Source organism: Poecile atricapillus, chromosome 14 (assembly GCF_030490865.1).
Source record: "Poecile atricapillus isolate bPoeAtr1 chromosome 14, bPoeAtr1.hap1, whole genome shotgun sequence".
NCBI classification, from domain to species: domain Eukaryota; kingdom Metazoa; phylum Chordata; class Aves; order Passeriformes; family Paridae; genus Poecile; species Poecile atricapillus.
Window position 1 is genome coordinate 14387920 of NC_081262.1, and position 14828 is coordinate 14402747.

The 14828-nt window shown below is 57.9% G+C and overlaps 1 protein-coding gene across 3 annotated transcripts in view; it reads left to right on the forward strand.

The window, feature by feature from the left end:
- The first annotated feature begins 945 nt into the window (after positions 1 to 945).
- MPRIP (myosin phosphatase Rho interacting protein) overlaps positions 946 to 14828 on the forward strand; it is a 73739-nt gene continuing 59856 nt past the window's right edge. For 2 of the 3 annotated variants that reach the window (XM_058849460.1, XM_058849463.1), the window contains exons 1-3: positions 1122 to 1389; positions 12271 to 12348; positions 14131 to 14196. In XM_058849460.1, the coding sequence (XP_058705443.1) occupies positions 1270 to 1389; positions 12271 to 12348; positions 14131 to 14196 (264 nt within the window). In that variant the 5' untranslated portion in view covers positions 1122 to 1269. Of the gene's footprint in view, positions 1390 to 12270; positions 12349 to 14130; positions 14197 to 14828 lie in introns of all 3 variants that reach the window. The other variant, XM_058849461.1, reaches the window with a different exon arrangement.

Consider the following 14828-nt stretch of genomic DNA (forward strand, 5'->3'; position numbering starts at 1 on the left):
CAGGGATGTGGCTGAGGTGGGACATGCACCCCAGTCCCTGCTTCATCCCTGCTCTGTCCCCTGCAGGTCACCGAGGTGCCACAGGAGTGTGAGGGACATTGTCCTCACCAAACCCAAGGGTTGGTGACCCTCGTGTGCCAGGGCTGGGGACAGGGGTCATGGATTGTCACCCTGTGTCACCGCGTGTCCCACTGCTGGGGAGGTCAATGTGCTCTATGGGGACCAAGGGTGGGGGGCACCAGACAACTGCTCCTACAAGGGGCTGAACTGAGCCGAGCTGGTCCGGGACTAACTGAACTGAGCAAAGCCCGGTTCAGCTAGGCTGAGCTGGGCCGTGCTGAGACAGGCTGAAGTGAGCTGAGCTGGGATGAGCAAAGCCAAGCCAAGCTGTGCCAGGCTAAGCTGAGCCGAGCTTATCCGTGCCAGGCTGAGCCAAGTCAGGTTGAGCTGATTTGGGCTAAAGGAAGCTGACACACCAAGTTATGGTGAGCACAGCTGAGCTGTGCAAGGCTGAAACCTTGCAAACCAAACCGAACTGGGCCGACCCGATTCGAACCGAGCTGGGCCAAACCGGGCCGAGCCGAACGGAGCCGAGCCGGGCCGAGCGGAGCCGAGCCGGGCCAAAGGAGCCGAGCCGAGCCGAACGGAGCCGAACCGGGCCGAACAGAGCCGAACCGGGCCGATGGGGCCGATCCCGCCCCAGCTGTCAGCGCACCGCCCCTCCCCCGCGGCCGAGGCGGCTCCGCCGCGCCCGCCCCTTTTCTTGCTTCCCATTGGCCAGCGCGGCCATTCGCTCGGGGCGGAGGCGCGTTCCCATTGGTGGGCGAGCACGTCCGTCCGCATTGCGGCCCCGCCCCCTTTTCCGCCTGGCTCCGCGGCGCTGGAAACTTTGCGGCCGGCGCAGTCGGGAGCGGCTCCCGCAGCGCCCGCACGCCCGGCCCTCCCCGAGCCGGCCCCCGGTCCCGCACCGCACCGACCCCCGCGCCGCCCCTCACCGTCCCGCCCGGCCCCGCACGGCGCGGGCAGCGCCGCCCCTCCGCGCTCCGCCGCCGCCCGGCCATGCGCGCCCGCTGAGCCGCAGCAGAGGCGGCCGCTCTGCGCTTCGCTCCCTCTTTTGATTTTTTTTCCTGCAGTATTCGTTGGGGTTCTGTGTTGGTTTTTGCGTTCGGCTGACGCCCCCCGCGGGCGCGGGGCGGCGGCGATGGGCGCGGCGGCGGGCGGGCGCTCCGCGGGGCGCTGAGCGGGCGCTGAGCGGGCGCGGGCCGCGCCATGGCCGCCAAGGACAATCCCTGCAGGAAGTTCCAGGCCAACATCTTCAACAAGAGCAAGTGCCAGAATTGCTTCAAGCCCCGCGAGTCCCACCTGCTCAACGACGAGGATCTCAACCAGGTGGGATCTTGCCCCAAAACCCACTGTTTTTCCCCTAAAATCCACCCCGGCGTCCCGCCCCCCTGCCCGCCCCTAGGGCGCCCTGGGTCTCGGTGCGGTGTCCGCTGGCCCCGTGGGTAGCCTGGGGTTCCACAGGTACCTTTGGAGCTTCCCTGGGTAGTTTAGGGTCCCATGGGTGTCCCGATGGATAGCTCAGGATCCGATGGATAGTGTAGGGTCTCAGGGACGTCCTGGGGTCCCACGGATAGAACAGGGTGGTGCCACGAGTGCCTGCTGTCCCTGTGGTTCGCACAGGATCCCATGGGATCCCCAGGAGTCCCGCGGGGTGCCTGCTGGACACAGATGTTGTAGGGTCCTGTGAGTGCCTGCTGCTCTCACAGGTACCGTGGGATCAGGTCAGGGGATGCTCTGGGGTCCTGTGGATAGCACAGGGACCTACACGTATTCCTATATTCTGTGGGGTGTTGTGGAGCTCCATAGGTGCTCCCTGGTCCCATAGGGTATCTAAGAGCCCCATGAGGTGTTCGCTGATCCTACAAATATCCTAGGGACCCACAGGTATCCATGGATTCTGTGGGGTGTTCAGGAGCCCCACCGATGCACTCTGGTCCCATAAAATGTCCAAGAGTCCCATGGGGTGCCTGCTGGCCCCACGGATAGCACAGGGACCCACATGTATTTGTGGATCCCATGGGATGTCCAGGAGCCCCATGGTTGCTGTCTGGTGCCATAGGGCATCCAGTGATTCTGGCGGTTGCCTGCTGGTCCCATGTGTAGCATGTGGTTCCTTGGGGTACCTGCTGATGCCACTGATACCACAGGGACTCACAGGTATTTGTGAAGCCCGTGGGGTGTCCAGGAGTGCTTTGAGTGCTCCCTGGTCCCATAGAGTGTCCAGAGATCCCATAGGATGCCTGCTGACCCCACAGATTCGCAGGTGTCTCACGGAGCACCCACAGTGCCCACTGGTCCCTGAGGCCATGGCTCACCCCAGTGCCACCTCCCCTGAGGCCATGTGGGGCCCGGCACCAGCACTTGGGGTGATCCCGTCCCCTCCTGGGGTGCACGGCAGCAGGTGGAGGGTGCCCCGTGAGCTCCATCAGGCAATCCAGAAAGTCCTGGGAAAAACTCGGTTGAAAACAAAACGTCCCCTCCTGGACGTGCCGGACATGACCCCCATGCCCTACAACCCCCTGCTCTCCCGGGGACATGGGAAGGAGACCCCAGCCCCTCTCCGGAGAGAGTTCAGCGCTGGGGGGCTTCCAGGGCCTTCCTCCTCTTCCTCCTCTTCCTCCTCTTCCTCCTCTTCCTCCTCTTCCTCCTCTTCCTCCTCTTCCTCCTCTTCCTCCTCTTCCTCCTCTTCCTCCTCTTCCTCCTCTTCCTCCTCTTCCTCCTCTTCCTCCTCTTCCTCCTCTTCCTCCTCTTCCTCCTCTTCCTCCCAGGCCTCACGCAGGCCCAAGGCCGGCGCTCCCATGGCAGGGGGTGTTTGGGGCCTGGGGGGCATTTTTGGGGTGCGGCGGCCCGTCCGTGGTGTTGGGGTGAGGGGAACAGGGCCGCCCTCCCTCCTCCCACACCTTTCTGGGCCAGGGCTGCCATCCCCGCTCCCGATCCTATTATGGCAATGAGATCAGACATATTGCTGCGCTCGCTGGGGGGGCGGCGGAGGGGGGGGCATCGTGAAATCTGAGGGCTAATATGGAAAAAATGTAACTGGAAAAAAATGCCGTGGTGTGTGCGGGAAAGGGGCGGGCGGCGCGGAGCGTCGCGGCCGTGCCCAGACAAAGGAGCCGTCCCTGAGGGGGCTCGGGAAGAGCCCCCCGCTCCCGGCCGGCCCCTTCCCGCTGCCCGGGGATTGCGCTGCCTCCTGGTGCAAAGCTTATTTACTTTCTTTGAGGGGCTCAAAGCATCGCACGCAGCCCGCCGTAGTGCCTGCCTGCCCTGCCACGGGGGCCACCCACTTCTCTGGGGACCCAGGGACGTGTTTCAGGCAGCCCCTCGCTGGCTTTGTTCCCGTCGGGGTGGTGGGTGGCCCTGGGGGGCTGCCCCCGCGTCCGGTTCCCATGGGGTCGGGGTCAGCCCCGTGGCCGGATCCAGGCCCTGCACGGGGGGCTCCGGTTGGGAAAACGGCACAATCCTGCTCGGCTTCTCCCGTGCAGCTGGGGTGAAGTAATCCCGCTTCCCAGATAAGATGGTGGCTGTGGTAGCGTGAGATGCACGCACGCACCTCCCGCCCTGCCCGCAGCTCCCCGTGCCCGGGAGCCCCCCGACCGCTGCCACCCTGCCCTCCTCCCCTCCCAGTTTGTGCCCCGTTTCCCAGCCTGGCTGCATGTGGGTGTGCTCCATCCGAAGCACACCCAGGAATAACGGTTCATTTAACAGCAGCTCTGAATGGTTCTGCCTTTTTAACTCAAACATTTGAAGCTTGGGTTGGGTTTGGGGGTCCCACTCTGCAGCATGGGGGCTCAGTGTGTCCTGCTTGCCCCGTGGACAGGGACAGTGTTGGTGATTACCTGGAGTCAGGCTAGAAAAGTCTTTCGGAGTCATCTGACCTTTGTACTTGGCTTGGAGGAAAGGTGAAGGTACTTCACACTTACGCACTCGTGTCTCTTTTGGATTTTTATTCGATAAAAATACCTGTGTGGGTGTCAGGAACTGCCCCCGCTGCTTCCCAGGGTGCTGCTGGGGCAGAGACCCAGAGTGTGTTTGCAAAGAGACACAAATATTTAGTGGTAGTAGTGGATTTCCGTCATACTCGGGAACCGGCTTAGGAATGGGGCTGGGAAGGGGGAAATCCAGCCCCAAACATCAGGATTAATGAGCTGGAGCTCTCTAATAATAATCAGACTTAGCGCTTCCAACTTCAAAGGGCTGTGCGGACGCTAAGTCCCTAATCCCGGGAGAGCTGCGTTCACGAGTTGTTTTTGTGCGTGGCTGTGTTGCCAGACGAGGCTCGGTGTGATTTGGGGCAGCTACATGCGATCCCACCACCTGTTGGAGATGTGACTGTCCCCTCCCAGGGCTGCAGGTGGGAGGTGATGTGCCCTTGTCCCCTGCCCCCGGTCTGTGTTTGACCTTCCAGGGTGCCCACACAGCCTGGGGAAAACTGGGTCAGTCAGCGCGGCTGTTCTCCCTTTGGGAAAATCTGTTGCTGTGGGTCGTGGGCTGTCAGATCCCTTGATCCTGTGTGGTGGCAGCATCTGGCTGCTGGCAGACACGGTGCTGTTGATGGCTCAGTGCTGGTTGTGCCACCCACCTGTTGCCAGCTTACACTGCTCCTTTCCCATCCAGGGAGAAATTCCCTTTTTGTGGGAATTTCCCACTCTCCTGGTAGGACATGTCTATGCTGGCACTGCACGGTCCCCCTGTAACTGCCTGCAAACCTCTAATGGAACTGGGCTTTCCAGAACCTGCTCTGGGAAGATGGATGGTTCCTAGGGTCCTCCTCCTGTCTCCAAGAGAAAGCCAGCCTGTCCAGTGGGACCTTTTCCTAAGCAGCCATACAAGGCTCTCATGTGGGTGTTCTCATGGGGTCCCTGCTCTCCACACTGGCTACTCCAGGCTGTCTGCACACACATGCCCTTGGTCTGTGAGTTGAAGCCCCCAACAACATGGGACAGGCTGGGAATTAACCTAAAAATTTTGCCTGGCCTGAATTGGAAGAAGAGCAGAGTGTAAAGCAGTTGCTTTTAATTTTCTCCATGCATTTGCTCTCTCGGGGCATGGGGACTGGCACAGATAGAGGAATTTGAGGACGTCTTTCCAGCTACCAGTGTCTTTTTTTCCCCCTTTTTTTCCTTTTTATTAGAGATCATGGCACAAATGCCCAGAGGACCACCCAGTTAGAAAATAGAACTTGCAGACTTTTCCCACTGCCTCTTCCCGTGACACCCTTGCCCAGTGACAGGGGGTGGTTATTTCCATCTCTTCTCCATTGGACATTATCACTTTCCTACTGTTCTGGATGCTGAGCAGCTGGTGGCCAGCAGCCCTGAGGCTGGAGTGTGTCAGCATTGGGTCACAGGCTTGGCTTTGCTCTGGGACATTGCATCCATGGGGCTGGGGTGCCCTGTGCTGCAGGGGTCTTGTCCTGGCTCCTTGCATTGTCCAAAGGGTGACAGGGTGAAGGGTCATGTCCCAGCTACACTTCTCCCTCCAGCCCTGCTCCTTTTGGGAGGAAAAGCCCCCATTTTCCTGGAAAGCAGCCCCCACGCTCGCATTCCCTGCTCCCTGCTGCTTGTATCATGCTGCAAGAATCCGCCTCTACTTGACTGATTATTAGCACTGAACAGGGAGAGATTTCTCTGCTAATGTCAAATTTGCCTCTGTCCCTGGAGGGCAGGGACTTGGGGCCACAGCCAAGGGGCTTGGGGGGCAAGGTCATAGTGGCTCTGCCCTATGGGCAGCATCCCATCCTTGGACAGTGGCGTGCAGGCAGGGAGGGCAGCAGGGACTTGGATGCTGGCATTGATTTGGGGTGCACTTGAACCTCCGCCTGGCCCAAGGGAAGGGACGTGGTGGCGCCTCTGGGTGCTGGAGAACCGTCCCCTTTGCACGCTCGCTTGCTGCTGGGTTTTTACATGGCGCCGCACCTTATCTGCGCTGGCACCCGACAAAGTGATAAATCCCCTCTCCAGCACTGTGGAGAAATGTTGTGGCTTCTCCCAGGCGCTGAGGAAGGCCAGTGGTGGGAAGTGGTTAGATACTCCTGCTTGCTGCCAGGCAAACCGGCTTCAGGGCTGCTCGAGGAGGAGCTGGAATTGCAAAGTCCATTCTGTCCCGCTTCATTTTGCTGCTGCTTGACAAATTTCCTGTGCATGCCCCAGCTGGCCTCGGCCAGCGCTTGCTCTGACTGCCCCAGGCAATGGCAGCGCTCGGACCCAAGCACAGCCCTAGGACCAGAGCTGTTTGCAGTAGGAGGCCGGTTGTTTGCATGAAGGGTGAATTCAACCTTTCCCCTTCCTGTTCCTCTGGTCGGTCAGTCACTCCCACTGCCCACAAAGCTGTTGGGGCAGCTCTGTCCTTTGGGATTTGCCGATGCCTGGGTTGGTGCTAGCGGTGTGCCAGGAGGGCTGTACCATGCATGGTGCCCACCAGCTGGCCCATGGCAGTGGCACTTGGTGTTCCTTGTGCCCCAGATCCAGTCTGTCCAGTCTGGTTTGGCCTTGTGCTGCATGAGATGTGTTGGTGGTGAGATTCTGACCTGGGATTTGCAGCTCTGGCAGTGGCCGACTTGTGCCTGCCTCGTGCAAATGTGTTTTGTTAGAAGAGCAGGATATGGATGGACTCTCCCCATCATCCAAGGTGGCCTCCAGGAGCTGCCCAGGTCTCATTCTGGAAAAAGTACTGTTTGGGCTGAGCCCAGGGGCAGCAAGCAGCCACTTGGATGAGGAGCTGGGGGATGGGAGAGTGTTTTTGCTTCAGGAATAGTTGTGGATGCTCAGAGGCAGCATTGCAGCCTCCGCGTTGGGGTTTGGCGTCACCAGGTGACAGACAGCAAAGGGAAAACGTTGTACAGGCAGGGAAACAGGGATGTAAGCAGCTTAACTACTGAGGCTGGGCTTTATCCTGGCCTCTGGGATTGCTGCTGGAGCGTGGATTTGCACAGCAGCGTTTGCTGTAGTCACCCGACAGCTGTAGTCACGGGTCTCTGGTGGGTCTCCATCTGCCATCCCACTGGGAGTACACAGAACGTCAAGTGATGCCTGTCTCTCAGCTCCTAGAAGCCGTGCTGTGGGCAGGAATGCCTGCTTGGGTATCACATCCCATTCCCTCCTTGAGCACCGTGTCACCTTACCCATTCCTGCCGAGTGACGGCTGCTCCGACTCATCCATCAGCGATGTTCTCTTGGCTCCAAGGTGTGCAAAACTGAGAGCAGAGTAGAGCTGAAACAGCCCAGATTTCCGATTTTCAGGTTGCAACCACAGGATTTGTGGTGACTTTCTCCTTGAACTGTGCCAGAAACGGGTCCCTGCCTCTGGGGAGCTCTGGGTGGATCAGGAGATGGCGTGCAGGCAACAATGACCTTACTGTCCCGCCTCTCTGGGTCTGGATGAGAGCTGTAACCCCGTTGTGCTCCCCTGGGTGAGGGGAACAGCAGGCACTACTGTCTGAGAGGCTGCTTTGCTGAATATTGAGGCTGATCCATAAAGGTGATGGAACAAGTTCCACCATGGATTCACCCATAGCATGGGTCAGGTTGGGTACATCATTCTTTTGTGGGGCTACTGGAAGCCCTGGCATCACTTCCCTGGTGCAGAGGGCTCCCTGCTCCCAGTGCTGGAGACAGAGCCTAAAGCTCCAATGCAACAATCCATTTTTCTTCCCCTTCCCGCTCAGTTGCCCAGCCTGAACAAAACAAGCCCTGCCTCCACCCGAGACAGGCTGATTACGTCTGCCGGCAGCCTAAACAGATTATCCCTCCCGCCACGCGCTCGGAGCCAGGAGTCTCTCCCGGCAATGGATTCGGACTTCCCTCGGAACATGTGGGGGTGGGTGGGCACTGGCTGTGGGGGCATCCCAGCCCACCCGGGTGTCCAGCACCCCAGCAGGGATGTGGGTGCTCTGCTGTGGGGTTGAGCCTGGACCCTAAGAGGGGATGTGGATGTTGGTACAGCTCTGCTGTGCCACCTTGTGCAATGAGGTCCTGTAGCACTGTGGGGATGGCACGGTGTGACTCTGCTGGGTCCTGTGTGCCTGGCTGGTTTGTGTGGGGAGGGAAGAGCTGAAGGTACCACCAAAAACACAGGAGGTGTGAAAGCCTGTCCAACAGGCAGCTGGTTGGTGTCACAGCCCACCTCCAGCCCTGTGACCTGGTGCTCCATGGGCTGCCATGCTCCTGTGACCCATCCTGCCCTCTGGAAGCCGGTGCCCTGCAGCCCTGAGGGTGTGCAGTGGTTCCTGTATCACCCTGGGCTTTGGGAAGTGCTGAGTGGCTCTGCACGTCCTTCAAGCCCAGTTCCCCATCTGCTGGGGGTTGTGTTCCCGGTGCTGGTGGAGCTGGTTGGGGTGGTTTGTCCATGCCTGGGCAGCATCAGCCTGACAGCTTTGTGTAAACCCAGCTGGGGCCACTTCCTTCTCTGCTTCCTCCCACCCGCCGTGCTGCCGGCACTGGGCTGGAGGCAGCGTCCTCCCCCTGGATGCACTGCAGGGCCGAGGGGATGGAAGCAGTGGCTGGAACAGCGACCTGAGAGGCAGGGGAGGTGCTGCGGGTGCCCCACAGCCCAGCCCCAGTGTCGGATCAAAGGTGGGATGGGATACCTGGACACTCCCAGAGGTGTGACAGGAAGCGGAGTGGTGACATGGGGGTGTTTCTGCCTGAGTCAGCCTCCAGCAGTCCCACGGGATCGGATGGAACTGGGCTCTGTGGGGCTGCAAACCGGCCGCACCTCTCATGCCATGGTGGGGTGAGCGTCACCTTACCCCACCCCAGCTCCATCAGCAGTTGCTCTCCATCCACTCTGCTTTCCCACAGCGTTTTGTGGCTCACCCTCTAGCCAGGTACCTTCTGGTTAAAAGCAAAGCCACCCACCCAGTGCCTGAGCACTCTGTGTGGCTTCTACCTGTGGAGAAACTACTTGGAGCTGTCCTTTGGGTATCACCAGAGCTGCCAGAAGGCAGACAGGGCCCTGAGTGGTCAAAGGCATCCTGGGAGCCCTGGGATTGCTCTAATGCCGTCCCTGAATGTGAGGTTGGACAGATCTCCTTTGAAGAGGGAATTTTTTGCTCTGAGGTCTTTCTCAGTGGTGGTTGTTGCATTTTCCTCCTCTGGAGGAACTCTCCAGAGGAAGCTGAGCCAGTGGAAAGGACATGTGATTCCAGCTCCAGCCTGGTGCTCCAACACCCCCTGGACCTGCCTCCCACACTGGGTTTATTTTAAACCTTGCTTCAGCAAGACCATTCCAATGCAGGTGTGATGAGCTTATTTCAGACACTTTGTGTATTTTTTCATATCCCTCTCATTTAGGCTTGTACCTATCTGGGCATTTGCTTGGTTTTAGCAGGAGCTTGTTTTGGTTTGGCTTTAAAAAGCGCTGCTGCGTGTTCCTTTGTTGATGGGTGGAACCAGGCTGCCCACGCTGCCTGGCTCTAATTCATACCTTTCAGCTATTTTGGTTTCAATATCTGGAGTTGGATGCTTCTGCCAAAATAAGTGTAGCCCACTGGTGGTTTTTTATGATGCTCGTACAGAAATGACCGTGATCCGTGTTAAGGGTGTGTATTTCAGGTGCTTGGTGTTTATTTACAGACAGTTTGAGCTAAAATTGGAATGGCTGAGGGCAAAATAATGTCTGCTGGGGGATGTGAGCCAGGCTGAGGTAGGGCAGGACTTCATGCCTGTAATACTGTGGAAGGGCTGCTGGTTCTGGTGATGATGATCCTGTTGGTTTTATGGTTACTTTGTCCCTGGTATGGCACTGGGACATGCCTGTTCACTGTCATGCAGGCTGGATTTTGTGGGGTGCTTGGAGTGGCTTCGGTGCTGTGGCTTGTGTCAGGGAGAGTTTTTGCTCATGGAGCTTTGCTGGGTTGAGCACTTGGTCTTGGTCAGGAACTGTGCAGGGCCACAGAGGGGAAAACTGGGGGATGGAGGAGGGCTGAGCTTGGCTCAGCTCGGCTGTTCAGAGCATCACCCGGGTACTGCCTTGCTGGAGTGGTTCCAAGCGTTGGGGACGTCACATGCTGTTGTCACTGTCATTCTCTTGTTCCTGCATGGTGGAGGCCACTCCCAAGATCTTCTCATGCCCCAGTTGCTCTGCACCCACCCCAAGTTCTCTCACGGGAATTTGGGGACCCCGTTTCCTGTCACAGTGACCCATTGAAGAGTCTCTGATGGGTCATCATCAGTCATTTGCAATTTTGCTTTTCCCCTGTAAAACACAAGAGAAATTTGCGATGTTTGGCTCTTCCCAGGCCACACGGGTGGCCGTGGCCACATCCCAGCATGGTGAGCATTGGGATCTCCCGCTCTGGAGACTTTCCATCAGAGTCCTCCCATCATCGCGTGGGCACGGATGCGTCACGGGCGGCTTTGGGTGGGGGCGCGGGGCGGGGTGTGCCGGGGGAGTGGCAGAGCCTGGCTCACCTGTGGGGCGCTGCCAGCGTGGGCGGCACCGAGACGGGCACAGAGCCGGGCACGGAGCGGTGCCGGGCAGCTGGAGGTGGCATGGGGGCCATGGGCGAGCAGGGCACCAGCATCCAGGTGAGCTGGGCAGGGGTGACAGGGGGCTCTGGGCCTTTTGCCAAACCCAGGGAGGGTTGTGGTGCACACAGGTGCCTTTCTGCGCCCCCAGTGTTGTCTGGGAATAGGTGTAGGGGTGCCCTGGGCCCCCCTAACTCCCCCAAATTGGATCCAAATCCCAGTGCTTCATTTTCATTGGTTGAAATCTCATTTAAAGGGGGAAGGAAGGAAGGTCTTCTCAAATCATGTTTTCCCAGCTGCTGGGAGAGCAGCACCTCGAGCTGGTATGTCGTATTGTGGAGGGGATAAGAGATTTTGTTATTTCTTTTCACTTTATAAACAGTAAAAGGTCTCCTCCGGCGTGTTTCCAGTTTGCTTACTCAGTGCTTCATGCATTTGACAGTTTCTGGTGCATAGGCAGTTTCTTCTATTGTTTGCAGGGATTTTTCCAGAGGGGAAACTTTTTTTTAACATTACAAAACCACAGAAACTGGCAGGAGGAATCATGGGGAGGTACTGTATTGGAAACAGTTTTAAACTTTAAGGAACAGAAAAGAATGAAAGCAACAAGATTAACTGAATCAGTTAGAGGAGAGTTGGGAGTGTGTGTCCTTGTGACTTTTTGGCTGGGCCAGGATAGACGTGCATGGATGTTCCATGGTGGAAAGCAGTGTTCCCAGACCCAGGGTCTCCTGGAGCTGGATCTGCTCTGGATTTCCTCCCTCCTGGTCTGTCTTGGTATCTGTGGAGCCACCTTGCTGGTGTGGCAATGCCTTGCCACTCTTGCAGCAGGCTTTGGCCCCAGCCCTTGCCAGGTGTTGGCTCATCGTTTACAGCTTGTCAAGGCAGCAGGAGCGGTGCCCGCAGGACTTTGCGTGGGAGGACATGCCCGGTGCCCATCCCCATCTCAGCGCTTGCCATGCAGTGGGTCAGCTTCACCCTGGCCATTTCTGCATCCAAGCCACCAGTGGAAAGTGCCTGGATATTATTTTTCCCACTGACATACGGCAGTGCCGCAAGGTTCTTTCCGAGTATTCTTTCCCTTTCTCTTCCCGGCTTGGCTGAATGAGCTGTTTTCCCCTCTCCTGGCTCTGACCTTCCTGTGTGCTCGGCCGTGGGCTGCTGGATGCTGCTGGGGGGGGGAGAGGGCTGACAGGGGCTGCCCCTGCAGGGAAGCAAGAGTTGGATGTGCACGGCACGGGAAGCGGCTGGGAGCTGGAGAACTGCCAGCGCCGGGTAGTTTTTCCTCTCTTAATTAACGAACGGAAAACATCGAGCTCTCCTTTGGAGTGTGTTTTTGCTTTGGAGTAGAGGCACGCTGCCGATGGCAACGGGAAGAGCCGTCTGTGGGGATGGGCTCTGCCACTCGGCAGTACCCAGGAGGTTGGTGCTCTGGGCACGGTGCCATGCAGGAGCAGCTGTGTTTGGAGTTTGTGGCTGGGGTTCTGCCTCCTCCCGAGTCCTCATCTCAGTCCCGTTGGCACACAGTGTGTGTCACACCACGGGTTGCCATCAGACACCACGTTCCCTGCACTGGGAAGGCTGAGTTTGCCTGCGTGCAGGAGGCTGAGCTCACACAGCTGCCTTCGTGCTGGGGCTGCTGCAGTTTCCCGTGGTCCCTGACCATCGATTCCCTGTGGTGCTGATCTATGTTGAGCCATTTTTGGCTGTGCATGAGTGTTTTTCTGCTGTTTCTTTGCAGGCCAAACCCATTTATGGTGGCTGGCTGCTGCTGGCCCCGGAAGGAACGGACTTTGACAACCCCGTCCATCGCTCTCGGGTAAGTGAAGCTGAGACATCCCCTCTGTGGGGTGTGGCAGGAGGAACAGGAGGGGCTGTCCCTGCCCATGGGGGTGGCTGTGACCCTGGGAGTGCCGAAGACACCTCCATGCACCCATCCCCTTGTGCAAACCAGGAAGCTGGGAGATATTTCTGGCAGCAAGGCTGGAATGCCTTCTCTGGGATGCAAGGTCTCCCATGCTGGGCAGCAGCCTGGGGCACTGCAGGTGCGGGTCAGGCTCAATTCTGTTGCTTGTTGCTTTTGCTTTTTGATGTTTTGATACTTCCCTGATTTGCCTGACACGTGCCATGCTGCCAGGAGGATGCTCAGGCCAGTGGGGTGTGGGCTGTGTGACTCTGAGCTGTGCTGTGACCATCAGAAAGACTCCCAGTTTTCCTTTGGGGCTTGGAAACAGCTACTTTATTTTCTGTAGCTCATCGTGAGTGTGCCCAGAGCTCTAGAGGGAGGCTGCATGCTATCCTCGAGTGTGGATATGCCAATGTCAGGCAGGTCCTGCAGCAAGGAAGGCACTGAGAGGTGGTTCCCATTTGCTATAACCCTGCAGAGCTCTGAAGCCAAGTGCTGGCAGCAGGGACCTGCAGACAGAGCAGGACACCCTCAGCTCCTTCCCAAATGGGTTTTCTCATGCCTGGCAGAAGCAGCAGCATCCTGTGGGGTCGGAGCATCCCCCACTTCCCTGTCCTAGGTGGTGTGAGGCTCAGAAGGATGTGGCCAGGCTGATGTCCTTTCTCACTGCTGGCATGTGACGAAGACTTCCAGCTTGTCCCCAAGCTTGTCTTGCAGGGAGCTTGCTGAGGCTGCCAGGATGGGGCTGTCTTGTGCGTGGGAGGGATGGCAATGGTCCGTGAACCCTCTGTCATGCAGCCAAAATGCTCTGGGAGCTGTTTGTAATAAAAAAATTGCTCCCGAATGAGCAAGAATTAGGTTCTGAGTTCAGCCTGGGGTATATGGGTCATTATTTGGAGTCATAGGCTTACTGCCCTGACATAAAGGGGACATGGGACCTGGGTCTCCCCAGAACACAGGCTGCCTGCTAAGCTGGGGCTTGTGGAGGTCCTCAAGGTCCTCTGTAGTTCTGCTTGTCCCTGAGCACCCTGGACTTTGCCCAAAGGGCTGAGAAAAGTGAGATAAGAATTGCTGCACTGGGGCTATGAATCCAAGACTTTTTTATTTCAGCCTGCTCAACCAGTTTTTGCTCTTGGCTGAAAACAACCTGGCACACATGAAAAAAAAAAGTCAGTTTTCCAGCCAGATCACTTCTCCAATCTGATTTGCTGTGCAGCTGCAGAGGCAGCGTGCTGCCAGGATTGCCTGGGCAGTGCCATGCCAGAAGTGCAGCCACCATCCAAATTGAGCTCATGTGCTGCCGGGGGACATCTGACATGGCATCCTGTCACCCTCCAGCACTGGATGCTGGAATAGATGATGCAGAATGAAGCTGAGGGCACAGAACATTTAGTTTGGGGATCCTTCTGGTGTCCCCAGCATTTGTGGCATGAACCTGAATCATGAGAGGTTTAGTTTGGATATTAGGAAAAGGTTCTTCCCCCAGAGGGTGGTCAGGCACTGAACAGGCTCCCCAGGGAATGGTCAAGGGCCCAAAGCTGCCAGAACTCAAGGCAGTCAGCATTGGGCAATGTGGGCTGGTGCACACAGACATTTGGCAGAGCCCTGCTAGCTGATGTGCAGCTCCAGTGCTCCCAGCAAGGCCCAGGGACTGGTGGGCATTGCCATGACCTACCTCAATGTCTTCTCTTGCAGAAATGGCAGCGTCGGTTCTTCATCCTCTACGAGCACGGGCTGCTGCGCTATGCCCTCGACGAGATGGTGAGTGCTGCCCGGCTGTGTCCAGGCTCTGGGGATCAGCTGGGTTATCTGCTGCCCTTGGAGTGCTCTGCCAAGCTGAAGGAGAGTTGTTCTTGCTGGGTTTGACTCTGAGCCAGGCTGGGTTTGTGTGGGAGCTCAGTGGACACTCTGCAGAGGACGTTGGGTGTTTCAGAGGCGTGCAAGTGCTGCCTGGCACGGGATTCATCAGTTGCTGACAAATCCCACACTGGCAGGAAGTGCTGGAGGGGGTCCCCAAGGTCGTTCTCCCTGCTTTCAGCCCTTTCTCCTGGTGCCAGCTGGATTTTGGTTGTGGTGAATCACCTTGGCAGTGTCCGAGAAGGAGGCCCTGCCTAGCGATGCCCGTGGAAAGTAGGTCAGCTGGAACGCCTTCCCACTGCTGCCTGCCCTGGAGCTGCAGCTTGTCACCAGCACTGTTCCCATCTGTGAAACGGGATCAAAGGAAGGGAAACCCATCCACTGTGAGCTGCAAAGTGGGGCTGAAGAGTCCAGTAGGTCAATCCCAGGAGCACCCAGGACTGCTGATCTATCCTGCTGGCTACAGAAAGCCTGTGGGAGAGTGCCCAAGGCTGGCACAGTAGACACCCATGTGCTGGGATCTGCGTGGGCAGGAG